Source organism: Hemiscyllium ocellatum, chromosome X (genome assembly GCF_020745735.1).
Source record: "Hemiscyllium ocellatum isolate sHemOce1 chromosome X, sHemOce1.pat.X.cur, whole genome shotgun sequence".
Lineage (NCBI taxonomy): Eukaryota > Metazoa > Chordata > Chondrichthyes > Orectolobiformes > Hemiscylliidae > Hemiscyllium > Hemiscyllium ocellatum.
In genome coordinates this window covers 19531398-19558969 of record NC_083453.1, presented here as the reverse complement: position 1 = coordinate 19558969, position 27572 = coordinate 19531398, and the positions used below count along the sequence as shown (strand labels likewise).

The window sequence follows — 27572 nt, the reverse complement described above, 5'->3', positions numbered from 1 at the left end:
ATGGCTAGATATCGAAGCCTCCCAGGCAAAGTGCCCCTTACCAGTTTGCTGTTTTTGGACAAGGTGAGGACAGTTAGAGAATATTGCCATAACCCAAGAGTCATCAATACTGTTAAAGCATGGAGGGCAATTCGGCAGAGGGAGGGTAATATTAGCAAAACATCTTTGTTTACATCTTTAGTGGGTATGCCAGGTTTTCCACTAGGGATGACAGATTCAGGATTTAAACGTTGGGCAGTGAGGGGTGTGTCTTGCATGGGCAATTTATTCGAGGGAGACATAATGATGTCCTTCGATCAGTCAGTACAGAAATACGAGTTATACAATAGGGACTTCTTTCGTTTTTTTCAAGTTAGGGATTTTATTCAAAAAAAGACCACTTTTGACTGATCCTTGCAAATTCGACATAGAGAGGGGGGTGCTAAGGGCTAAGAGTACACTCTCTGTCAGTATTTTATGTCATCAGTTGGGGTGTCCCCTCACATGAGTTTGATTGACTCTGCAGGATTTGGGAAAGAGAGCTGGGTGTTGAAGTTTCCTCAGAGGCATGGGAGAATATTTGGGAGAATGCAAGGAAGATATCAATTTGTAATAGGACCCATGCTTTACAGTTGAAGATTCTCCACAGGGTCCACTTTGCCCCAGACCATTTGTCAAAATTTAAACCAGGGGTATCTTCAGCATGTCCCAAGTGCAAGGTCTGTATGGACACTCTTACCCATTGTCTTGCGATAGGCTTCAAAAACATTGGAGTGCTGAGGTGGGCACAATGGAGAGGAGTTTGGGTGTAGGGGTGGAGAAGGACCCTATCTCTCTCCTTTTGGGCCTACCCACTGTATTTCCTATAGACGTGCATAAGAAAAAACTTTTCAATATTCTCATGTTCTGCGCAAGAAAGAATAACTTGCTAGGTTGGATATCTGAAAACCCCCCAGGCCTGTCGGGTTGGCGGAAGATTGTTATAGAGCATATTCCCCTGGATTTTCTCACAAATATGGTACACCACAAAACTGATAATTTTTACAAGACATGGCAACCCTTTTTGAAATATCTGGACACAGATTTATCTGCCACATTAACAAGGGCTTTTATATAGCCGTAACAATTGTGTTTCACGAGTCCAATATCCAGGGAGGAGGAACTATGAACGTATGAGTGTTTTGTTTGGCTGGGCTGAGTTATTACTATTTATTAGTTTGTTGTTGGTTGTTTATTTATCTAGTTAAATAGCCAGTTTGGGGTTTTTAAAATTCTATATTTTTCTACATATGTTTCTACATTTGTACATGACGGTGGGTTGGGGATTATTTTACAATTTATTTTTTATTTGGGTTTTTTTTGTACTGTTTTGAATTGTATTGTTTTGTACTTGTTGTAATATCAAAAAAAACTATTTTTTCAATAAAACTATATTTTTTAAAAAAACACTCTGGGGTCCATTTGTACCAGACCTTTATGCCCTCAGACTGAAGGCAGCACTTCAGCGCTCAGTGCCACCTCCTGCTCCCTGTGTCTTGCTAAGATAATCTACGGCTCTCCACAACAGCTCTCACCTGGGATAGCAGGAGAGCCCTTGTTTCAGTACCCCTCTGATTTGGGCTGTTCACAGATATCAAATTGCTGTTCCCCTGTATGCTGTTAGCATGATAACCTTCATTAGCTCCTACTCATGGGGGGAGACCTTCTGTTGTGGTCTGAGTGCGATGCTGCTCCTCTGCATTTCACCTTCAGATTTGTGAAGTGGGCTTATTCCTGACCCTTTCCCTGATTGCTGGATTTTTATGACTTTCTTTCCTCTGGGTGCTGTTGCATCCACACATTTCATGCTGTTTTACGGCTTTTAGGGTTTATCGATTGTGTTTTCATTGTTGGCACACCCTTCCCGAGCTTTCCCACCAGTTGGCAATGCTCGTTGCTGTTCTGCTGCTGGCTTTCTCTTGGCTTATCTGAAGGCCAGCAGTCTGGTAGCTTCGTCTCTTCGCTGGTCTGTTCATTGCTTTGTGTCCTCTGGGTCTACAGCCTGAGAAATTGTGAGCTTGTCCTTTCTAATGACTGCTTTCTGTATATCAGAGTGTGCAATACCTCACAGTAGTTGATCAAATAGCCTTTTGACTCGGTCCTTAAAACTGCATTTACTGGCTGCATTTTTCAATCATGTTGCAAAGTTGTCTATGGTTTCACCTATATCCTGTCTAGAGTCTTGAAATTCATGCCAACATTCAATTGTGGTTGGAGATGGGTGCTGAATCTGTCATAATATCCACCTGGCTTTTTTGTAGCCTCTTCTGACAGTTCCAGGTTGTTAAATAAATGCAATCCTATATCCCCTGCCCATAGACAGATCTAGCCGATACTCACTTTTTACGAGATGTCTTTGAGGTAGCTGGTGAAAGCCAGCTTGCATTTTTACATAAATGGCTTGGATTGCTGTGCATTCCGTGCTGTGCTGGAAGACATTGCTTTTTTAGCCTTCGTCACATTTACTCAGTCTACCTTCTGGCACTCACGTGGGCCATTTTCCCGAGAGATCAGCAGTAAATTCAATTTAAAGCGCTTTTGGTTGGGTACCGACATGTACTGTCACCAGGAAGTGTCGATGCAGCAAGCTTTGTTTTAACCAGCATCTTATGAACTGGTACTTTCAATAACCTGGCAAAAATGATATCCTTGAAATACTGGACGTTTACTATAATCCTGCGATGTCGGAGTGGTCAGTTGAGGGCGTGAGTGAGAAGGCAAATTATTTTAGTGATTTACGCTGTAAATCAAGTATAATAGTGATGTAAAAACCTCCTGCATTACATTTCTATTCCTCATTGCGTATTTTTACATTGATTATATGGACCTCTTGATTATCCGGAATATCTGATTAACCACACATTCCCGGTCCCATAGGTGCCAGTCACTAAAACGTTTGCTGTATATACGTTTTGTGATGTTTGAATAATCGTGCTTTAAGTAAGGAGAACTCTCATCTTGTTGAAGGCAGACTATCCAGGTGAAGGCTTCGTCACGCCGTCCCCACTGGTTCTCTCACAGTACAAGATTACCAGGTGCAGCTGTGAGAGTGTTCCTATTGAATCACTTCCACTCATAGTTCCTAGCTCTGACATATAACAGACAGATCTACAGCATGATAACCGCTCCCCTTTACTAAGCGGTTGCATTGTCTCGAACCAAAATTGAACAGCACTCACCACGTTGGCTGGTAACTTGCATCCCGGGAGGTACTTCACATTTTCATGCTCAGTGTTTATGATTTCTGTTAACTTCCTGCCGTCCACCATCTCCTCAAACACCCACATGTAAACAGTGCTGTCAAACATCTTATTTTCGGCCGCATTTTCTCCAATGATTTGTCCGATGACTGATCCCCTGTGGAGTTGAGGGAGGGGGGCAGAAAGATGACATCGGTTGGAAAATAACTTGCACTTGATGAAGCGACGTGCATCGACACGGCGCCTTTCACAACTTCTGAGAGGGCACAAAGCTCTTTACGACAAAAGGGAGGATGTTTAAAGGGGACTCACTGCTGTAATCTTGGGTGCAGCAAGATACCAGTGGCAATGAAATAAATAACCAGATCATCAATTTTTACTGGTGTTGATTGAGGTTCAGCATGAGTCAGGTCACCGGGAAGATGCTCCTGTTACTTAACTCGTGCCACAGGTCTTTCATGCCCACCTGCCTCAGCTTAGAGTCATCGAGATGTACAGCATGGAAACAGACCAACCTGTCCATGCTGACCAGATATCCTAAATAAATCCAGTCCCATTTGCCAGCATTTGGCCCATATCCCTCCAAACCCTTCCTATTCATATACCCATTCAGATCCCTTTTAAATGTTGTCATTGTACCAGCTTCCTCTGGCAGCTCATTCCATACCCGCACCACCCTCTGTGTGAAAAGGTTGCCCCTTAGGTCTCTTTTATATCTTTCCCCTCTCACCATAAACCTATGCCCTCTAGTTTTGGACTCCCTTACCACTGGAAAAAGATTTTGGCTATTCACCCTATCCATGCCCCTCATGATTTTATGTGCTTCTATAAAGTCACCCCTCAGCCTCTAATGTTCCAGGGAAAAAAGTCCAGCCTATCCAGTCTCTCCTCGTAATCAACAACTTGTGGCGCATGGACATTGCAACCCTGGGCAGCCATTGCTCCCCAAACGTTGAACTCCCCACCATCAAATGTCGCCCCTTCTATCCTCCACAGGAATTTCCCGCTGCTATAGTAACTGCTGTGTACATATCGTCACAAGCAAAGGTTGAGGAAGCTCTGGATGTGCTGTACTCCACCACTAACACCCCGATGCCCTGCTTATTGTAACTGGCGACTTCAATCAAGCCAATCTAAGGAAGGGGTTACCCAGGTACCACTAGAACATTACCTGTCCCACCAGGGGCTCGAACATTTTAGACTATTGCTACACCTACCGCTCCACCCCCCACCCTCATTTCGGAAACTCCAACCACAATGCCGTATTTCTTCTCCCGGCTTACAGGCAAACGATTAAGCAAAATTCCCCTCGTGGATACAGGTCCAGTGCTGGTCGGCAGAGGGAGAGGATCAACTCCGGTTATGTCTGGAATTGGCTGATGTTCAAACAGTCAGCAGGTACCTTGGATGAGTACGCCACGACGGTCACAGACTTTATCAGCAAGGTGTGTGGAGGACTGCATACCAACTAAGTCAACCCGGGTGTTCCCCAACAGGAAACCTTGGATGAATCAGGACATACAGAACCTGCTAATAACCAGGCATGAGGCCTTCAGATCAGGAGACCCACTCAAATATAAGGAATCCAAGTGTGACCTTCGCAGAGCCATTTAGACAACCAAGGACCAATACCGATCCAAACTAGAGACCCAGACAGACACCCAGCGACTATGGCAAGGACTGAATGACATCACAGGTTCTAAGAAGCAGTGCAAGATAGCAGATAATGACACATCCCTCCCAGATCGTCTCGACGCCTTCTATGCTCGCTTTGAGCAGAATTTCGGTGGAGAGGTAACATCCACTCCGACAAGTCCTGATGAACCTATCCCAAAGTCACTCCATCAAAGGTCAGATCAGTTTTCCTTCAAGGAATCCAAGGAAAGCGATGGGACCAGACGGAGTACCAGGCCGTGCACTCAGAGCATGTGCAGATCAACTGGCAGAGGTCTTCCTGGACATCTGCAACCTCTCCCTGCAGCAGGCCACTGTCCCTGCCTGTTCCAAGAGGGCCAACATCATCCCTGTGCCTAAGAAGGCTCATGCAGCATATCTCAATGACTACCGCCCAGTGGCCCTAACTTCGGTGGTCATAAAGTGCTTTGAAAGGCTGGCCATGGCATTAATCAACTCCAGCCTCCCCACTACTCTTGACCCACTCCAATCTGCCTATCGGACCAACAGATCCATGTCAGATGCCATGTCACTTGCCCTTCACTTCTCCCTAGAACATCTTGACACCAAGAACAGCTACATAAGAATCCTACTCATTGACTACAGTTCAGCCTTCAACACTATTATCCCCTCGAGACTGATTACTAAACTTAGTGATCTCAGACTAAGCCCCACTCTCTGTAACTGGATCCTCAGTTTCCTGACCCACAGGCCACAATCAGTGAAGATTGGGGACAATATTTCATCCTCATTAATGCTCAACACTGGAGTCCCCCAGGGGTGCGTACTCAGCCCCCTACTGTACTTGCTGTCTACCCATGACTGCATCGCCAAATACCAGACTAATGCCATTTACAAGTTTGCTGATGACACCACCATAGTCAGACAAATCTCAGATGGCGACGAAACAGACTACAGACGGGAGGTGGAAGACCTGGAAAAATGGTGCACTGGGAACAACCCAGCTCTCAACGCCGGCAAAACCCAGGAACTCATTATTGACGTTCAGCAGGATGTTACTCATGCCCCTCCCTACACATTAACAGCACAGAGTGGAACCAATGGAGAGTGTCAAGCTCCTAGGAGTGGTCATCCACAACAAGCTTTCTTGGACTCTTCATGTGGACGCACTGGTTACAAAGGTCCAACGACATCCCTCCTTCCTCAGGCAGCTGAGGAAATTTGGCATGATGGTGAATACCCTTGCCAACTTTTATAGGTGCGCCATCGTGACCATTATGTCTGGATGTATCACTCCCTGGTACGGCAACTGTACCATTCAAGATCGGAGACGGTTACAGAGAGTGGTGAACTCGGCCCAGACAATCACAAAGGCCAACCTCCCATCTACAGAATCCATCTACCAGGCCCACTGTCAAGGAAAGGCCGCCAGCATTCTCAAAGATCCTTCCCACCCTGGCAATGTTTTTCTACACCCTCTACCATCGGGGAGAAGGTACAGAGGCCTGAACACATGCACCAGTCGGTTTAGAAACAGTTTCTACCCTAGTGTTGTTAGAATACTGAATGGACTCACAAACTCTTAACATTCGCCTGTCCCTGTGTTTTTGTTTTTGCCACTGTTTCCCTATTATTTACTTATCGATGCCACTTAACTCTGTGACCTGCCTGTATTGCTCACAAGACAAAGCTTTTCACTGTGTCTCAGTACATGTGACAATAAAATCAATTCAATTTAATTATAACTCAAACCCTTTGATCCTGGCAACATTCTGGTAAATCTTTCCCAGTTTAACAACATCCTTCCTATAATTTCTCAGCCAGAGGATGGGAGCTCCTGTAATACTGCACAAGAGGAGTTTTGATTTCCTTGTTAGATGTGGGCATGTTGGCTAAGCTGGCATCTACTGCCAGTTTACCCTCGAGAAGGTCATGGCCAACTGGTGTAATTACAGACAGACTGAGGGTTATAAAACAAACCTCTCCCCCTATTCTCATCACCTGTCCATAAGCAGATTATTATTTAGTTCTCAACATGTTAGAAAAACACAGTGGGCCATATTTCCCGCACTCCGTCTGCTTGTGGGCTCTGACTTTGCACAGAGTTGTTTTGTTTCACACACTCTTAGATCTGGGGAAAAATCCACAACATAAGCACACTTAGAAACACACAAGATGTAGAGATAACTCAATAAAACAACAGTTTATTCATGTCCTTGCTCTTAAGATGAAGTCCGAAAATCCAAAGTTGGAGTTAGTTGTCTAGAATTCCTTGCTGAGGATGGGAGGATTGGCTAACGACAAGTAGTTGAAGAGTTATAGGCTTTCGCTTGAAAAATTCCTTTAAATGTCTTCTGAGAAAGCTCTGCTGAAATGTGATAGAAGTTTTCCAACACACTTGTGACTTGTGCCTTATCAATGGTGGACAGTTCTTGGAGAGTGTCACCTTGAGTTATGTGCTTCATTCTTGGGAGTGGGTTTTGAACCCCTAGCCCTCTGATTGAAAAGTAAACATGTTCCCCCACGAGTGATGCTGATGCTAGAATCTAGGCTGCTGTTCAGATTGTTCCCTTGAGGTATCTATCCTCATCTGCCAACTATCTACAACCGTGCCACATCATCAAGTGGTACCTTCAGAAGTGAAAAGGCAGTTTGACAAAGGAAGAAGGTTGGTTTTATAGGGGAACTGTTTCTTTCTTCATAGATGCTGCCAGACTTATAGTTTCTGTCTTTACCTGAGCAAACTCGCATTCGCATCATTGTACCTAGTTGCACTGATTGATTTGGAGAAAGTGAGGGGTGCAGATGCTGGAGATCAGAGTCGAGAGTGTGGTGCTGGAAAAGCGCAGCAGGTCAGGCAGCATCTGAGGAGCAGGAGAATCGACATTTCGGAATCCTGATGAAGGGCTTATGCCTGAAACATCAATTCTCCTGTCCCTCAGATGCTGCCTGACCTGCTGCGCTTTTCCAGCACCACACTCTCGATACGGATTGATTTGTTTGATTGGGTAAGGGTGCTAAAGGCTATGGAACCAAGGTGGGTGGGTGGATGGATGGAATTAAGATACAGCTGACTTCTGGTCTAGCAGTGGGTCGAGGGACTGAATGGCCTGCCCAAATTCTTAGTTTGCATTTTTTGTTATTAGAAACTTGTGCCTTGCCTTGGCTTGGTGGATTCGGAATCAGAGAGATTAGGAAAAGTCCTGGGTCCTTGATGGAGGTGAGTTGAAGCTGGGCAGAAGGAATATCATGCAAAGCAGAAACACCAGCAGAGGGCAGATGGGCCAAATGGCCTGATTCCATGTTGTAAACACTCAAACATCACAGACCTTCCCCATTTGAGTTGCCACCAGCAGCCTGAACATACAGAGGGATAGCCTGAAGCAATGCCTTCTTCCCAAACGTTGCTCCTGGCAAAGGCGAAGGGTCTTTGCTGCACGTTTACTCGAGGTGACCAAGTTCATATGGAAGGTTAACACAAAACTGGTTTTGACTTCAACAGGCTTTTGCCTGGAATGAGTTAATGTTTAAAAAAAAAGGGCTAGTTCCACTTCATTGAATCCCTACAGTGAGGAGACAGGTCCTTCAGCCCAACAGGTCCACACCGACTCTCCGAACAGTAACCTATCCAGACCCAGTACCCCACCCTATAGTTACCCCTGACTAATGCACCTGACCAACATATCCCTGGATACTACAGGCGATTTAGCACAGCCAATTCACCTGACCTGCACATCTTTGGACTGTGTGAGGAAACTGGAGCACCTGGAGGAAACCCACGCAGACACGGGGAGAATGTGCAAACTCCACACACAGTCGCCCGAGGCTGGGTTCGAACCTGGGTCCCTGGCATTGTGAGATAGCAGTTCTAACCACTGTGCCACCGTGCCGCCCATAAACTAAATTTCCAAATCAGACATTTAAAAGTTTGTTCGTTTGAATTGTTGGATAAATTAAGACAAAAAAGCCTTTTCTGTAAGGTAGTCACAACTCCAACTGCTAAAGGAAGACCAACAGTCTTTTCAATGAGACATTAAATGGATGCCTTGCTCACTCCCCCAGGCGGATGTATGAAACCCCATGGCATTCTGAAGAGGAGCTCTCCCCTTTCTAAATACTAGTCTTTACTAGTATTTACTAGTATCTAAGACTAAAATACTAATATTTACTAGTATTATCCCTCAGCCAACAAGACTAAACCTGATTATCTGGTCATTATCACATGGCTGCTTGAGGGAGCCCTCTGTGTGAAAATTCACTGTTGTATTTCCTACAACAGTGACTACATCAGAAGTATTTCGCTGGCCGTAATGTTTTGTTGTGAAATCCGGAGATTGTGAAATGCACCAAAGAAATACAAATCTTTCTCTCTCATGCTCCAGTTTACTCTCCATGCACATACAATGCAACACTTAATCTTCTGAATGATAACACAAACAAAATATTTTAGTTTTTAATGGAACCACTCGTCATTAGCATTACCATAGCATGTGCACAAAGCAAACTGCCAAAGTCACTGGCTAGCAATCAAATTTACAGTAGATTATACAGTCGAGTCCTCGATATAACTTTCCAACAGCTGGGCTAAGCCTTAGAAGATTCATTACTGTTCTAAGTTTAAACCTCGTACAATCAGGTGAAAATCGAACAGCAGAAATCAGAAGTATAAAGGCAAACAAAATGAACACCACCTCCCCTCCCTCCACCAGCCAACATTGAGGCCCTGCTTTTCTGGATATACATTAATGATCTGTATCTCTGTGGCTTCTGGATGTACATTAATGATCTGCACCTCGGTGGGCAGGTGTGAATTTCAAAGTTTGCAGATGACATTAAACTTGGCATGTTTGTAAACTGTGAGGGGGACAGTGTGGAGCTCCACAACAGGACATTGACAAGTTGGTGGAGAGAGTGGAGAGGTGACACAGTGTCCTCAGCTTTATTAATAGGGACATAGAGGACAAGAGCAGGGAGGTGATGTTGAACTTGTACAAGACCCTTGTTAGACCCTCAGCTGGAGGGTTGTGTCCAGTTGTGGGCCCCACACTATAGGAACGATGTGAACACATTGGAGAGAGAGAGAGAGAGAGGGCAGAAGGGATTTACCAGAATGGTTCCTGGGATGAGAAACTTCAGTGAGGAGGAGAGATTGAAGACGTTGGGACTGTTCTCCCTTGGAGGGAAGAAGGCTGAGAGGGAGATCTGACAGAGGGTTCCAACATCATGGGGGGAGGGGCTGGACAGAGTAGATCGGGAGAAACTGTTCCCACATGGAAAAGGATCAGGAACGAGAGGGACAGAGATTGAAAGGGATGAAGTGAGGGGGAGGTGGGGACAACCTTTCTCCCCCAGCGAGTAGTTAGGGTCTGGAATGTACTGCCTGGGAATGTGGGGGAGGCAGGTTCCATTGAGGCATTCAAGAGGGACATTGGATGGTTATTGGGATAGAAATGGGGTACAGGGATATGGGGAAAAGGCAGGAGATTGGCACAAGGGAGGGAATGACGCTTGTTTGAAGAGCCGGTGCAGGCATGATGGATCAAACGACCTCCTTCTGCGCTATAACACTTCTGTACTTGAGATTTTGAGTATTGTTGAAAAGAAGACCCATTTTGTGTGCCATACAAAAACCTTCAACATTGGGACATTTTTGCAAGAATATCAATTTAAGCGGCAAACCAACATTTATACTGCATGAGAGGAGAACACTGATTGGTTGGTAAGTAAATTCTGATTCGGAGAAGTTTGCCATGAAGAATGCACCAGTTAACTAGGACTGACAGTTAACTAGGCAGAAGTGGGTACTGCAGATGCTGGAGATTAGAGTGGTGCTGGAAAAGCACAGAAGGTCAGGCAGCATCCGAGGAGAAGGAAAAACGATGTTTCCGGCAAAAGCCCTTTATCAGGAACGGCAGTTACCTGCCAGGTTTCGGTCTGTTTAAAACAGACTACTCTGATTGGTCTAGGCATTGCCCTGAGAAACAGACCAATTGTCAGTTGGGCTCACAATGTTGCTCATATGCATGTGCTGGAAAGCTACATATAGTAATGCACAGGGCCCTGATCTTTGCAAACAGAAAGAGAATGTGTACAGGCATTGCACCCATTTCAAACCAACAAAGCAGGTGACAGCTGTTCACTGGTTCATTTCTCTGGGCAACGCCTCGACTAATCAGAGTCAACCTACCTGCGTCAAAATTGAAACAAAGCCTGGCAGTTAATTGCCACTCATCACAAACTAGTGCATTCTCCATCCCAACACCTTTACCAATCAATCAGCACTCTTCGCTCATTCAATTCAAGATTTCCCACTAAACTGGTATTCTTGTGAGTTGCCTGATGAGTAGATAGAAAGTTGCAGCAAAATGTTTTTTTCCCCAACAGTACATGGAGATTTATGATTTTTCAGCGCACTAAGTACAATTTACAATGCTTTGCAAGTTAGCACAAAGACTTTTGACAGGTCGCCATCTCCCGAGCAATCAATATTGCTTTTGAAGACAAACACAAAGCAATGGTCAGATGGCCCAGCCACCATCGATGGAACTCCACAATCCATGCTCAAACACAGATAGGTCTCCATGTTGGGCACTATCTGGTTTTGATGAATGTACAAAAAAAATGATAGCAATGTGATTATATTTGCCCCGTTTCTTTAAAAAAAAACACCGCATCCACCAAACTGTATGCACTGATGCACAATGACATACAGTTCTACAGTACTTGTTGGTAGCACACCAAGGATTCCTCGTTTTCACCTCGCACGAATGTTAACGTGACATTCAACCATGGGAGGCTGCTATCCAGTTGCCACTAATGTCTACACTCACACATGTGCTCAAGCAGGGCTCACTGGGTAGCAATTGGAATCAGGATCGTTTCCTGATAGGATTTCCCCTCTCAAACTCTGGGACATTGGAACCAATTGCAGTGTCACTCGTACAGTCTAACTTTGTTCCATTTCTGCCTCCTTTCCCTTTTCATTTCAGTTTCAGTTATTTGCTGCCTGTAGTTGTTTGTAAAATGACCAAACTGCAGTGAGACAAGAATTGCAAAATATTAATTCTTCAACAATGTGAAATAAATACATTATATCTGATCCAATTGATACTGCTCAAACAGGGATGGAAGCGCCATTTGCCTGATTTCAGTCAGAGGAATCTTATCTGCAGTGCTCTCCAGCATGCTTCACATGCCACCCTGAGCACTGACATTTACTGACAGGGCGGCATGGTGGCTCAGTGGTTAGCCTCACAGCACCAGGGTCCCAGGTTCGATTCCAGCCTTGGGTGACTGTGCAGACTCCACACAGACATTCTCCTCCCTGTGTCTGTGTGGGTTTCCTCCAGGTGCTCTTGTTTCCTTCCACAATCCAAAGATGAGCATGGCCATTTAATCTGGCCTGCAAACTTACACCAGTGTTAGTCAGGGGTAAATATAGGGTAGGGGAATGGGTGTCGGTGTGGACTCGTTGGACCAAGGGGACCTGTTTCCATATGGTAGGAAATCTAATCTAATCTAAAATTTACAGCACCGTGATTAACTGCCACTTGCTTCCCTGCCTCTATACTGCTGGCATAGCAAGGGCAAGACTTTGAAGAAGCCAATGAACTGGGCCAACTAGTTAAGCACAGGGGGCATAAAAGACTCAAAGGATGTGGGTGAGGCCTCTTCTGGAATACTGCGTCCAGTTCTGGTCACCCAGTTATAGGAAGGATATTATTAAGCTAGAGAGAGAGAGTTTAGAAGAGATTTACCAGGATGTTGCTGGGTATGAAAGGTTTGAGTTATAAAGAAAGGTTGGGACTTTTTTCACTGGAGTGTAGGAGGTTGAGGAGTAGCCTGATAGAGGTTTATAAAATCATGAGGGGCATAGGTAAAGTGTCGTTTCCCTAGGGTGGGGGAATTTCAAGACTAGGGAGCATATTATTAAGCTGAATGATTTCAAAAAGACATGAGGGGCAATTTTTTAAATACAGAGAGTAGTCCATGCGTGGAATGAACTTCCAGAGGAAGTGGTGGATGCAGGTACAGTTACAACATTTAAAAGTCATTTAGATAAGTTTAGATAAGTACATGAATAGGAAAGCGACTTTTGAGAAGATTTGCTGCCCAAATTAAGGTTCTGGATGTAAGCTTGCTCCCTGAGCTGGAAGGTTCGTTTTCAGGCGTTTCGTCACCATACTAGGCAACATCTTCAGTGAGCCTCCAAATGAAGCACTGGTGGTGGAGCCCATTTTCTGTTTGTGTGTTTGGGTTTCCTTGGGTTGCTGATGCCATTTCCTGTGGTGAAATCATTTCCTATGGTAATGTCACTTCCTGTTCTTTTTCTCCGGGGGTGGTAAATGGGATCCAAGTCAATGTGTTTGTTGATGGAGTTCAGGTTGGAATGCCATGCTTCTAGGAATTCTCATGCGTGTCTGTTTGGATTGCCCGAGGATGGATGTGTTGTCCCCGTCAAAGTGGTGTCCTTCCTCATCTGTCTGTAAGGATCCTAGTGAGAGTGGGTCATGTCATTTTGTGGCTATTTGATGTTCATGTATTCTGGTGGCTAGTTTTCTACCTGTTTGTCCAATGTAGTGTTTGTTACAGTCCTTGCACGGTATTTTGTAAATGACATTAGTTTTGATCGTTGTCTATATAGGGTCTTTCAAGTTCATTAGCTGCTGTTTTAGTTGTTGGTGGGTTTGTGGGCTACCATGATGCCAAGGGGTCTGAGTACATTGGCAGTCATTTCCGAGATGTCTTTGATGTAGGGGACAGTGGCTAGGGTTTCTGGACGTGTTTTGTCTGCTTGGTTGGGTTTGTTGCTGAGAAACCTACTCAAAAAAAACTCAGAAATCTGGAGAAATAAATAAGGCGGATGTCCAAAAAATGAAACCAGATGGATCCAACACACCACGCTTCGACAGATTACCCAAAATTCACAAACCAGGAGCCCCTCCCTCAGACCCATAGTCTCGCTACCTGGAAACTTACATGAAAAGTTTCCAGGTAGCGAGACTATGGATCTGAGGGAGGGGCTCCTGGTTTGTGAATTTTGGGTAATCTGTCGAAGCGTGGTGTGTTGGATCCATCTGGTTTCATTTTTTGGACATCCGCCTTATTTATTTCTCCAGATTTCTGAGTTTTTTTTTGAGTAGGTTTCTCAGCAACAAACCCAAACAAGCAGACAAAACACGTCCAGAAACCCTAGCCACTCTCCCCTACATCAAAGACATCTCGGAAATGACTGCCAATGTACTCAGACCCCTTGGCATCATGGTAGCCCACAAACCCACCAACAACTAAAACAGCAGCTAATGAACTTGAAAGACCCTATACAGACAATGAGCAAAACTAACGTCATTTACAAAATACTGTGCAAGGACTGTAACAAACACTACATTGGACAAGCAGGCAGAAAACTAGCCACAAAAAGACATGACCCACTCTCACTTGCCTCCTTACAGACAGATGAGGAAGGACATCACTTTGACTGGGACAACAAATCCATCCTAGGACAAGCCAAACAGACACACGCACGAGAATTCCTAGAAGCATCGCATTCCAGCCGGAACTCTATCAACAAACACATTGACTTGGATCCCATTTACCACCCCCTGAGAAAAAGAACAGGAAATGGCATTACTATAGGAAATGATGTCACCACAGAAAATGACATCAACCCTAGGAAATTCAAACATATAAATAGAAAGCGGGCGACACCACTGGTGCTTCATTTGGAGGCTCACTGAAGATGTTACCTACCATGGTGACGAAACGTCTGAAAATGAACCTTCCAGCTCAGCGTGCAAACCTACATCAATGAATAGGAAAGGTTTGGAGGGATCTGAAGGAGCAGGCAGGTGGGACTACTTTAATTTGGGATTATGTTGGACTGAAGGGTCTGTTTCCACACTGTATGATTCTTTGACATGAGGTTAGTGTGGGAAGCTATGCTTTTAATTATAATGGAGCAAGCGGCTCCTGTCGCTTGTATTCTGAAATAACTGTAAACATTGGCACTGATATTCCGCTGGACCCTAAAACTACAATGGTCATTCTGTAGTACCATTCCTGATTCCCAATAACTTTAATCTCTACCAACACCCAAATTCACAACATGAACAAGAAAGTGACACTGCATAATTGATGAGAAGCTCAAAGACTAAGGGGTGATTTGATCAATCAAGATATTAAGGGGAACAGTTAGAATGAATACAGACAAATTATTTCACTGCTTGAAGAAGCTAGCATTAGCAGCAAATTAGAGCCAGATCTTTTAGGAGTGAAATTAGGGAGCACACAAAGGGTGGTAGGCTTTTGGGACACTTTCCGGATGTTTGATCAATTGTTCATTTCAAATATGGGATTGACAGAGAAATAGGGCAAAGGCAGGTATATAGAGTTCAGTCAAGCATCAGCCACAATCTCACTGAAGGGTGGAATAGTTTCAAGGGGCTGAATGGTTTCGCCCTGTGGCTATGTACATGGTGGTCTCACTGGCTTATTTACATCAGACTGCTGGAAGCGATCAGACCACATTCAGGCGGGATGCACTTGCGGAACGTTTCAGAGAACATCTCTGGGATACACACATCATACAATTCCATTGCCCCGTGGCCGAACACTTTAACGTCCCCTTCCCAAGGCCATGCAAGTCCTGGGCCTCCTCCATTGCCACACCCTAACCACCCAACACCTGGAGGAAGAATGCCTCGGGACCCTCCAACCCCGTGGGATCAATGTGGATTTCCCCAGTTTCCTCATTTCCCCTCTCCCTACCTTATCCCAGTTCCAAACTTCCAGCTCAGCACCACCTTCATGACCTGTCCCACCTGTCAATCTTCCTTCCCACCTATCCGCTACACCCTCCTCTCCGACCTATCACCTTTATCCCCACCTCTGTCCACTTTTCCAGCTACCTCCTCCCATTTCTCCCCCCCCCCAAACACACACACCCTAGGCCCAGTGGGCCACCCCTCATTCCTGATGAAGGGCTTTTGCCCAAAACATCGACTCTCCTGCTCCTGGGATGCTGCCTGACCTGCTGTGCTTTTCCAGCAACACACTTTTCGGACTCTGACTAAACGCAGGCAAACCACTTGCTCATATGGTATTTGGGAAAGTACAATCGAATTAAATGCAACTCAGCAAACTGGTGCAGATAAATGAAACATTATGTTTTTTTTCCTGAAAGTATCTGGTTTTGAACACTGCAGTGAGTCCGAATCAATATGGGGGCGGACATATGCCCTTTTTAACTCAAGTAATGCACAAACCAAACAAAAAAGAACATTTTTTTCTACTACCTATACCAAATGAAATACGAAACACACAGGCCTGAAATGACACTAAGTGAAGTGTACATTACGGAAACAAGCAGGGACTGACTCAAACCTACCAGTTGCCAGATCCAACGATGCAGACTTTAAGAGGAGGAGCCATGGCCTATTTGCTGCTGCTCTCAGCGGCTGTGCTCAGGCTCTGCAGCAGATTGCGGGACACTTTGCGAACTCGGCACTTTGTAAACCACGTGCCCTCACCCAGGCAAAACACGCCTCTCGTGTCCCCTCCCGCCTTCCTGACCTCGCTCAGTGACGATTGCTGCAGAGAACCGTTACAACGTTTCAGTAAATAACAGCACGGAATATTCAAAATGGCAGGCCCTCCCAAAACGGGCGGGAGTAAGGATCTGATAAGGTTCTCCTCGCTAACCAATAGGCCTGGCTGCATTTCATTATCCCATAGAAAAAAAAGGCAGAGCAAGTTGAAACCTTTGGCGGTTTTGTGTTCAGGAAGTGGGAAGCATCAATAGAGCTGCCCACTCTAAATTAAGTGACACCAAGCCTTAGAGTCATATTTACAACAGCGTCTTCCACAACCTTAAGGTACCCGCTTTGCAGTCCTTTTTGTTAATTCATTAATAGGATGTGGGCATCACTGGCTGGGCTAACACGAATTACCTGTCCCTAACTGCCCCTTGAGAAGGTGGCACGGAGCTGCATTCTTGAACCACTGCAGTCCATGCGGTGTAAATACACCCACAGTGCTGCGAGGGAGGGAGCTCCAGGATTTTGACCCAGCCACAGAGAAGGAATGGCAATATGGAGACATAAATGTCTCCCGCATACAAAATAGGCCTTCAGCCCATCCAGTCTGCACCAGTCAAAAACAAGCACCTAACTTTCTAATCCTGTTAGCCAAAACTTGACCCATAGCCTCATATACCTTAGCATTGCTAGTCTCCCATGATTAACATACTGCTTTTCAATCTCATCTTTATCTCCTGACTTATTCTCTAACCTATCACATAGTTAATGTCAGTATATAAAGGGCCTATAGACTATATCCTTTTCTAAACCCCCACCCATATGAATTCCACAATCCAACCAATCCATGCCAAACATAATCCCAAACTAATGTAGTTCCACCTGCCTGTTCCTGGTACATATCCTTCCAAACCCCTCATTCACATACCTACCCAAATCTTCCAATCAAAGATCATTTCTTGCTATAATTCTCCATTGTAGACAATGTGACAGTGAAATACACACAGCAAGACTTGTTCTGTGCCAATGATCAGATAATGCTTTTTATGGTGTAGGTTGAGAGATAAACAGTTTACAAGACACTGTTCTACTTTGAAATACTGTAATGGGACACTTTATGTCCTTCAGGACAGACAGCATTCCAGCTGTTGAGTGCTCCCTGAGTACTGGAGGTGAATGGTAACCAAAATTCTATCAAGATTAAAGTAGTGCTGGAAAAGCACAGCAGGTCAGGCAGCATCCGACGAGCAGGAAAATAGATGTTTCGGGCAAAAGCCCCTTATCAGGAATCTCCCGAATGGCTTTTGCCCAAAACATTAATTTCCCTGCTCCTCAGATGCTCCCTGACCTGTTGTGCTTTTCCAGCACTACTCTAATCTCCAGCATTTGCAGTACCCACTTTAACCTAAATTCTGTGTTCAAGTCTTTGATGGACAATTTGAACCCCCAAGCTAGATTGAAAAGTGAGGAAAGCTGATGCATTTGATGATTTGAATTTGGCTGAATTTTCCAATCAACTCAAGCCTACAGCAATCAACTAAAAACTGAATAAAGCTTCCTTGCCTTGCGAGATGAAACAGAAGCAACTCGAAGTGGGTTATAAATTAATAAGGTTCAGATATCATCTTTACTGTTCATCAGATCTCTTATTTGGATTGCAACCTTTTAATCATCTCCTACTATTCATTCACAGAATCACAAAATTGTTCTGGTGCAAGAGGAGACCATTCAGTCCATTGGGTCTGTACTGGATAAATTGTTTCGTGACCGAGTGCCTTTCTCCCACTCTTCCCCATAACCCTGTACAGTGGCTGACTATTTAAGAAGAAACAATGCCCTTTTGGATGCCTCAATTAAGCCTGTCTTCACCACATTTTCAGACAGTACATTCCAGACTCAAATTACTAGCTCCATAAGTTTTGTTTCTTACACTGTGTTGCTTCTTTTACTATTTAATTACTGTAAAACTGGTCTGAAACACTGGCTCTGGGGGAAAAAAGGTAATAACTTGTGTAGATACAGCAATCTTTCCAACTGCCAAAGTGTCTCAGCACAGTTGTAATCTAAGAAGCATTTTTCAAGTATAAGTGTGAAATTTCGAAAATATTAGGAGCGGACGAGTGATCAGAACTCCTGACAGTTTGAAATTTCACATTTTTGCTTGTTTCCCTCAGCCACATTTACTGGTTCCTTTCCAAAAAAAAAATTCCACGCTTTATTAAATTTGACAGTCACAATTTGCTTTTCTGAATTGAAACAATCTGGTGTGCCCCACAGCCATGACTTGTGCTCAATTAAAGGTTTCAGAAAACCACTCAATGCGGCAGTTGGGAGCGATCTGTGGTTCTACTACATGGCTTTTGATTTGGTGCCATTTTCACCTAGGCATATCTACCTGCTGAAGAAATTGCTGCAGTCAGGGTGATGAGACTGAGTAGGGCTGTAGTGTTTGTAACAGCTCGGCCGCAAAATCAGCATGTGTGTGTGAGAGAGAGAGAGAGAGAGAGGAAAGAAAAAGGTTCACCTTTTAAAGATATTCTCAAGTGAGGCATTGGTCTCCGGCCAATGGAAAAAAAAACTGCCTTTCATAATTTTGTGACAGCCCAGTGAAGTAGTGTTCAGTGATGTAGGAAACGTGGACGCAATTTGTGCACAGCAAGGTCCCACAAATCTTGATTAAGACCAGATCGTCAGTTTTCAGTACAGGACAGGACAGCAGAGAGACACCTAGTCTTCCTTCAAATATTACCTTGGGATCATGTACCCCATGTGAAGACAGACAGGGCTACAGTTTGATTTCTCATCTGAAAGATGCCGCCTTTGATGATGTAGTAATCCCTCAGTACTGCACTGGAAGCATCAGCCTAGAATGCATGTTCAAATCTCAAAAGTGCGAATTGAGCCCACAACATTCAGACTCACGTGAGGTTGCTACCACTTGGCCACGGCTAATTGAAGCTGTAGAATGTGTTTTGCGCCAGCAAATTGGAGCTTTGCGATCGGTTGCATCCTGCTCAATGATAAACTCTATCCACAGCCAGCAATGCATGAGGTTAGGAGAAATGAGTGATTGATCTCAACAAGTGCTCCAGTCTCTGCTGAGTTGGCTGATCAATGCAGGATAGATACTTAGGGACAAACATTGGCCTTAACAGGACGCAGAGAAAATGGGCTCCCTAGCTGGAAACTTGTGCACTGACATGGGGTTCAACACAAATGCAATATTCTCACACAGGTTTTAATGTCCAATCTTTACTAGCATCACCCAAATGGCTCATTCTATGGTGTGATTCTACCATTAATTGCCGAGTCCAAACACACCACATTGTTTTTACAGCGAGTAACTAAAATCTAAATGCCGACTTGATTAACAAGTGTGTAGCCTCTGTGCATCCCCATCCAAAACCAAAATAAAATCAGTTCAGTTCTCATTAAGCAAGGAATATCATGTGTACACAAACTGGTGAACACATTCAGAAATGCAGCACAGTAAAGCTGGACTCCAAACTTTTCTGGAATAATTTAGTGACATTAGTTAGTTCCAATGTCATAAAACCCGTTCACTCCTTACTCAAATTGATCACTTACTGTATGCCACAGAAATTGTAGGTCAGCCTGTTTTGATTTATATGAGTAAAAGAAATCTCAAATTTAACCATGATTCACTTAACAAATTTGCAAATATGCATCAAGATGCTGCAGGACTTGCCTCCCGATGCTTCGTGCACCCAGGCACTCCTCCTTCCTTCAACCTTAAATGCAGGTGTACACTGCAGTAAATAAGACAGCAACATTCCGTATTGAAGGTTTTATTAAAACTGAGTGACACATACAAGCATACAGTACAAAAGTCTGGTCCCTCAAAATACTACTCAGTAAAAATACAGATTATTGCAGCAATAACTGCAGAGGTTTAACTGTCTAAATACAGCTTGTTAGTGACTACGCCCATCCTAACCACATTCGTACCACACTTGGAAAGAGCAGGCAAGGAACAGTTTGAAACCCAATTACCTTCATATAGATTTTTCCTACATTTGAGAGAGGTGGCTTGCTGGAATATAGACCTCTAGATCACCTGGCAACATAGATAAAGGCTTACTCCAAACAGACTTCTATATACTGGCCTGTTCACGTGGCTTCAGCTTATGTATTTAACAGCAGTGTCAATCTTCATTGGAAATGTAACTGATGTAATACCCAGCTGGTCAGTGACTGACAGAGAAAGCCATTTGCCATTACTTTCATATTTGACCCAAAGAAATTTTAGAAGATCTGCCCCCTTCAACTGGTTCATCTCCGGAAGCTATGGTTCAGTGGGAAATGGCAGTTTTCCCCCCAACCGTACGGATAGCAACTGTTCACAAGAAAGTCAAGGCATTGAATACTACTCCAGCATTCTATGATGGAGAACTGCAATAAAATGGATTCAGGCTGTGCTGGATATCCACATCAGCACTTTCCAGCAGAAATGACCAGGTAGTGATTTGGAGTGGGAACTCAGGCTAATTATTTTGACAAGTTGAGTACCACGTGAACTTGGGACTTAATTGTTCAGGCATGGTTTAAGTATCATACCATTGGGTACACCAAATTTGGAAGATTTTTAAACAAAAAGACTCTTTAGAGGGGAATGATTTTCACTTTATGGTGGAGCATAAATAAAACACTGGTGTGACAGTAGTTCTTGTCGAATGTCATGGTCAGGTGGAACGACTCTACCGTAATCCTACCAGATTATTTGAACAAATCTCTAATTTTACATTTAGAACTACCTTTTTTTCCAGCTACCTCCTGGCAGCATTCACCCTGCGGAAACTCACTCACAGAGAGCTTGATCATGAGTGTCAATAGGCTACATGATTGCAAAGAGCATTAGAGTGCCCTCAAAGGTGGATAGTGCATGAGTAATTGCTGAAAACTAAAGGCTAAAGCGCACACACCCATTCATTTAAACTAGATCAGGATGCGTATTAAAATCCTTGCAATTCATTTCTTCACAATAGGGAGTTGGCGAAACCTGGTTTATCTAATTTCAGAGAATGGTATCAACTCTTTCCAAGCTGAATGGTAGAATCAAGTTATGATGGGCTCAGGTGAACAGCCTTATCTCACTGTCACAAGGTTAAATTTGACTAATACATGTGGTTCACATGAAAGAGGGATCACACATGAATCAGCATAAGCTGCTACAATGCTGCTGCAAAGACCAAGAATGGTTGTGTGTCAGTTTGTCACCCCTTCACTTTTTGAAACTAATTAACTTTTTAAAATCACTACAAAATATTGACTCCTAAGAAGCTGCGCTCTTCCAAGACTTAGTCCAACTGTTGCAGTTTATACAACTATGGACTGGGTTTCAATCACTGCTACATGGATTTACATACATGTTTACAGAGGTAAGAGGTTACAAAGTAAGGTAAGAAGTTAACTGACCATTTCGTGCCCTGATCAAGACTGAATTGTGTTTTGAAAAGCCCCCAATTTCACCAGCTTGCCAGGTATCACTATGACCAATCAGTCGCATTGTACGGAGATCTGTTAAGACTAATGCAAAATACAAGGGTGATGTTTAGGGTCCAGCACACACCATCTTGAAACTAAATAACTGAATGATACATCAACAAGGAAACATACTATAACTTTATCAATGCATCAGATAAAGCAACAATAGCCAGCTGACCACCTTTAAATTGGAACTCTACATATTTTTCTCATCTAAAGCCAGAGAAAATTATCCCTTCATTTCTGGCCTTGCAACTTCTGATAGGAGTCAGGAGGAATAAAGAATAACACAAAATACATTCGACCAGTATATAAAGCAGCACTGGAGTGATTTTTTTAAAAAAATGTCATTCATTAATTTGGGTGTAAAACTCACTTTCAACGCGTAACTTTTCATTTGTTCAAAACTAGCAAGATGAGTTTCAAACCAGAGGATAAGAAACCTTTCAGTCTAAATTAGAATCACCCTTCAAAACAAACAAGACAGAGGAAGAATGCATTGGAAATAGAAGGATTAATAACTCGATGTAACTTGCAGGCTAGTGATTTTTGGGTTTTCTTTTTAAATGCTGCAACCTAGCATGGCCCCCAACAGTTGGCAAGTGGCATTATTTAGCCCTGACATGAAAGGGTGAAGAAGCGCTGATCCACTTTCATGCAGATACCAATACTGCTGCAAATACACCACTGGCTCACTGATATTAAGGATTGCCAGAAGGAAGCATATGTTGAAGAAGGTAGCTGGAATCACAGTTTGTGGTCAAAATACTTGCCACTTTCAACACAAAGCCACTTTAAAAATAATGTAACAAAGTAAGCAAGTGTAACATCAAATCTGTTGGATCTAGCTTGCTAACGTGTCTCTATTAGTAGTTCTACTAAGTCATTTATATACCATTTTACATAGTTACTGAGGTCACCACGTGTGACTTATACTTCCCCAAATGCCAATAGAAGCTAACTTTATTTTCTAATCCTATGCTGTTTTATAAAGGGAACGTGTCAGTTGGACTAAAAGGTAGCAAAGAACACTTCAGGAGTACAAGGGCTATGCGGTGATTTATTTTGTGCAAGTGATGCATGTAGTTTTACAGTTTGTATACTGTAACGGAAATCTTTGTGCACTCATAAAACGGTGTTCAACCTTGAACCCAGACATCTCATGTCAACCTGCTGCCACTCATGGGATGAAGCCACACAGGTCGCTTATGTATTACGGATGCCAAGAGCTTGTTCAAGCTCCTGTCTTCTCTGCTGCACCTAAAACAAACAAGAAAGGAGAAAGAAAGTTGCTCATCCATCTTTACTGCAAAACGTACAACACAAAAGCAAAGGGTCCATTTTCAGAATACCTGATCCAGCGGAAACAGCACGCAATGGCATGCTGTCGCTGTCACTATGCTTTCCTGGACCTACCTGGTGATTAAAAAGAGCACTTCAAATCACATATAGAAGACCCCAACGAGCATAGCTGGACTGAACTGGAAAGTGAAAACATGCGAGACACTAGCATGATTGAGTAGCTCCAAAGGGCAGGTTCCTCTCTGCTGCGGTCAGGCAGGGAGTCAGAGTCCTCCACAAAGATAATTGGGCATTATCACTGACCCCCAATCAACATACTGTCCTTCGGCCAACAGGCAGAAAGTTGACCAGTTTGGGGAAGATGGGCATCACAACCTAAACGTTAGAGTCAGACCTTTCAGGAGTGAGATTAAAAAAATACTCCTGCACACAAAATGGAGCAGAGGTTTGGAACTCTTTTCCACAAATGGAAATAAGTTATTGGGTCAATTGTATAAATTAGAGATTGATGACATAATTGATTCCTGTTTGTGCGTCTGCGACCTCCTTTGATGTCAGTGGCTGCTTGGTCAGCCTGACCAAGATCACTGAAGTTTTATGCTGGGAATCTCCAGCATCCCCACACGGTGACAGAAGTGAACTTCACATTGAAGATCATTTGAGCTCTCAGCGAGACCAAGTTCAAGGTGAGCAGCAAATGTCCCTGCTGCACAGTGGGTTAAAAATCCAGCCCATATTTTGAAATTCAAATTGTCCACCCTTTGCCCTTCACTTTGGTATGGCAAAGTAGATGTTTACTGAAGAATTGAACTATTTTATAACAATGTACTGGAGGTCATTTAAGAAGCCAACACAATGACAGAGAAAGGGAAACCATTCAACACTTGTTTGTCGAAGGCCTGACAAATGCATCCTTATGAGTAAGCTGCCTCCAACAGATTTGCCCCTTTCACAACAATGTGGTTTAACTTGTATAAAAAAAACAACAATGTCATATCACAAGTGTACTCGTTTCCCAAAGCAATCTTGTTTCAGGTCTCTGAGCACAGTTGCCATTTTGTGGACAAGTTTGTGCTCTCAGCCTGAGGTAGTGTCAATCTTCCTCTTCCTCAATCACGCATGGGGATTTCAGGTATGAGAGAGATACATCCCACTGACACCAGGTTTAAGGAATAATACAGATTATGCCAACTGAACAGTGCCAAAGTCCCAATTACAAAGTAATTAAAACAAAACTTTCACCCAATGATGGTCAATTCTGAACACATTCTTACCTTAGAATAGAAGTATCTGCACACAGCTTCTTGAGCCCAGGGCTGGAAGTAGAACTCTGCTCTGCGCTCCTCCTCTGGGTTTCCTACCACATCAGTCATAGACTACAAATACAAAATATCAAACACGTGACTGGAATGGACAGATGCAATTTAAAAATAAATGGTGTCGAAGGTTCCCAAGATTCTATGCAAGTTACCGGGGGGGGGGGTAGGCCAAGTTCACTCGCTAGCGAAACATCAGGGGACAGATGGGCTTTTGGCAATTGCACTTTGCATTTCATTAGCGCATCACAGAAACACAGGATGAGCAATGCAGCTGAACACCACCTTTCTGCCACTTCATGCTGTCGGACAAAGTGCAAACATTGCAACGTAAAGTGGCTGTAAGAAGTGGAACAAATGCTCAAATTTGTTTTGGGCAGTAATGCAGAAAGCATGGGGCATTGCGAGGATAAATACAAGTGAGCTTTTTGCTAAGGTAATGATTAAGTGTCTTATATCTGCGTACATAGGAACAAAGAAACTGGAGCAGCCAATCAGTCCTTCCAGCTTGCCGCACTATTCAATTTGATCACAATAGTTTTGTGCCATAAAGGAAGATCATTATTGCAACATTGGAAGATTTGAGACTTCATATTCCACAAGTTTTATTTATTTATAAAAAAATCCATAAAAGCAAAGTGCTTGCTTTTGCTGTTCTTTTCCTGAATGCTGTACTGGCAATTAGATCAATGCTCTTCAAAATTAATGTATTCATGGACAGGAGCTTGGCCTATTAATAGTCAGTGTTTTTATATCAGAGTGACTTACTAAAGCATTACGAATGTAGGGGGAGACCAAATCATGGCAGACCAAAACAATACAGCAGTTTGCTTCCATGTATCAGCCTAGAAATGTCTAGATTGTCATTTAAATTGCACAGCTTCCAGAATTCAAGACCCTCAGCCTGCTCACAGCTTGGCAAATGCCAGCGCCCATTTTACTGCTGGTTATACACTGGCAGTGCAAACTACTGTCACAATTACTTTGTACTATTAGGAAGGATCTCCTGACGTTCTGCAACAGAATGCCTAAAGAAGTGGTTTCATCCTGGGTGAAACTGGCAGCAGCAAATATGAACAGACCTCTGGAGGTCACGACCGCACCTTGAGCATGACAAAATGCCCCATGTCACTGCATTTCAATTCCAGGGAGGCTGGGACCTCAGTCTTTCACACAGGTCATGAACACACTTCTGATGTCGCTGGCCTGTATGGACATTCTGGTCTGGCAGAACTGGAAAACATTATTACGCAGTTGCTGTTCTTGCCATGAACTTGGCTTGAAGCATAAACGGCTCACGTTTGGAGCATCCAAGGCATTGTTCTACCATGAGAGAGGGGAAAAAAAAGAGAAAGAGCAAGAGAAAAGATAAAGAAAGAAGACCTCTATGAATGTGGGCAATCAGGAGCAATTCTTCATGGTCTGAAACAGAAAGTCAACTGGCTGACTGATACCCAGCTAGTATTCAAAACGCCCCAGCTTGATAATAGGCAACAGAAGCTAATGAATGATGTGCACCTCTCATACCCAACAAAACAAGACCAATCCTGGCCACGACAACTGGGCCAAGGGCCAGGTTTTACTTTTGCTTTGCGCAGTTGAGTTCAAACAGAGGGAAAAGTTTCCATTTCTATCGGAGCAGAATCCATTTGTAAATTTTTAAACCCCAAAAGAAAAACTTGTATTAACAGCAGGGATTCATGTTAGGACTTCTCTTCAGACAAGAATGAAACATTTGGGCACGGGCAGAGTAAGCAGAACAGGGTTTGATAATTAATGGAAAGGATGTTTAAAAAAAGGCACAGGGAACAGGGTAGTTGTGTACAAAATGCAGGTTAATATCAGTAGGAGAACTTTTTATAAAAAAAGTGTGGTGGTGGGGCGTGGGGAGACAAAGAGAATGGTGGCAGGGCTGTGTATGGAAGAGGGGAGAATGGAAATACACCCGAACTAGTTCAGTGGAATTTGACTATGGGTGCAGATTGGTTCAAGTTTAAAATCAAAAGCACTAATGGAATCTTAAGAGTTCATTTACATGGCAACTTAAAGGCAAGGTGGGAATGAATCTGCTGCTTAGGCTAAAGTTCGAGTTCTGTGGGCAAATTCATGGAAAGGACATGAGAACCTTGCAAATGGTGCAACTCAGATTTATGAGGATGCACAGAAATAATTATTGAGAGACTTGAAAATCTCCACGATGTTCACTGAAAAGAGGCAGCCATGGGAGGAGCAAATAGATGTGCTCAAAATGTTAGAAATATTTGAAGAGGTACTCACTGATTAAATTATGGCATAAGTTCAGAACAAGTACAGGTATAAAGAGGGTTAAAATGATCCCTTTTCACGTGCAGGAATATCAGAATGTGGAATATGCTATTACAACTGGGAGCTGTTAAAGCCATGTTGATCACATTACTGAAAATGGGATATAGACAGAGGAATAGTAGTAAATGCTGCAGGCAGAGCAGGGCAATGACAGTGAATAGTTCCAATATAGAGCTTGTGCAGACAGTGGAATAAAATGATCTCCTCATGAGGTAAAATTTCTATACAATTAAGCCTTTTCAGACTTTTGATCATCTCACGGTCATAAATCTAATGCAAAACTCGGAACCATCGAAACAAGTGGTTGTTGCCATCCGAGGCACTGCACTCTAATGTAGACAATGATGGAAAAGCTAACCTTGCTGCTCACAGTCTACTGGAACCTGCATTCCACAGGCAATGACTGGATTGGGATCTAGGGCTGTCATTTGCGTACCCTAACTATACATCACATTCACCAAATTTACAGTCAAACCTCTTGCTGCGATATCTATGAAAATCCGTGCTTTCGTATTTATTAGCTGTCAAACTCGCTGTAAAAAATGAATGAAAGTGTGCATTATTTAGCGCCTTTCCTGACCTCACCATGTCCCCAAGTGCTTGCAGCCCAATTAGCTACTTTTGAGGTGCAGTCCTGGTTACAATGAGAAGCCAAATGCAGCAGCCAATTTGCGCATTGCAAGTAGCAAAAACAGCCACGAGGTAATGACCAAATGATTTTTCTTAAAGCCCTGTTG

The 27572-nt window shown here is 43.5% G+C and overlaps 2 protein-coding genes across 2 annotated transcripts in view; both read right to left on the bottom strand.

Moving 5' to 3' along the window:
• LOC132805692 (glycerol-3-phosphate dehydrogenase [NAD(+)], cytoplasmic-like) overlaps positions 1–16469 on the bottom strand; it is a 34850-nt gene extending 18381 nt beyond the window's left edge. The window contains exons 1-2 of the mRNA XM_060820877.1: positions 16240–16469; positions 3198–3375 (exon numbers count right to left, since the gene is read on the bottom strand). Coding sequence (XP_060676860.1) covers positions 3198–3375; positions 16240–16283 — 222 coding nt within the window. The 5' untranslated portion in view covers positions 16284–16469. The remainder of the gene's footprint in view (positions 1–3197; positions 3376–16239) is intronic.
• A 3719-nt stretch (positions 16470–20188) lies between these two features.
• smarcd1 (SWI/SNF related, matrix associated, actin dependent regulator of chromatin, subfamily d, member 1) overlaps positions 20189–27572 on the bottom strand; it is a 49153-nt gene continuing 41769 nt past the window's right edge. The window contains exons 12-13 of the mRNA XM_060820949.1: positions 24469–24570; positions 20189–23152 (exon numbers count right to left, since the gene is read on the bottom strand). Coding sequence (XP_060676932.1) covers positions 23099–23152; positions 24469–24570 — 156 coding nt within the window. The 3' untranslated portion in view covers positions 20189–23098. The remainder of the gene's footprint in view (positions 23153–24468; positions 24571–27572) is intronic.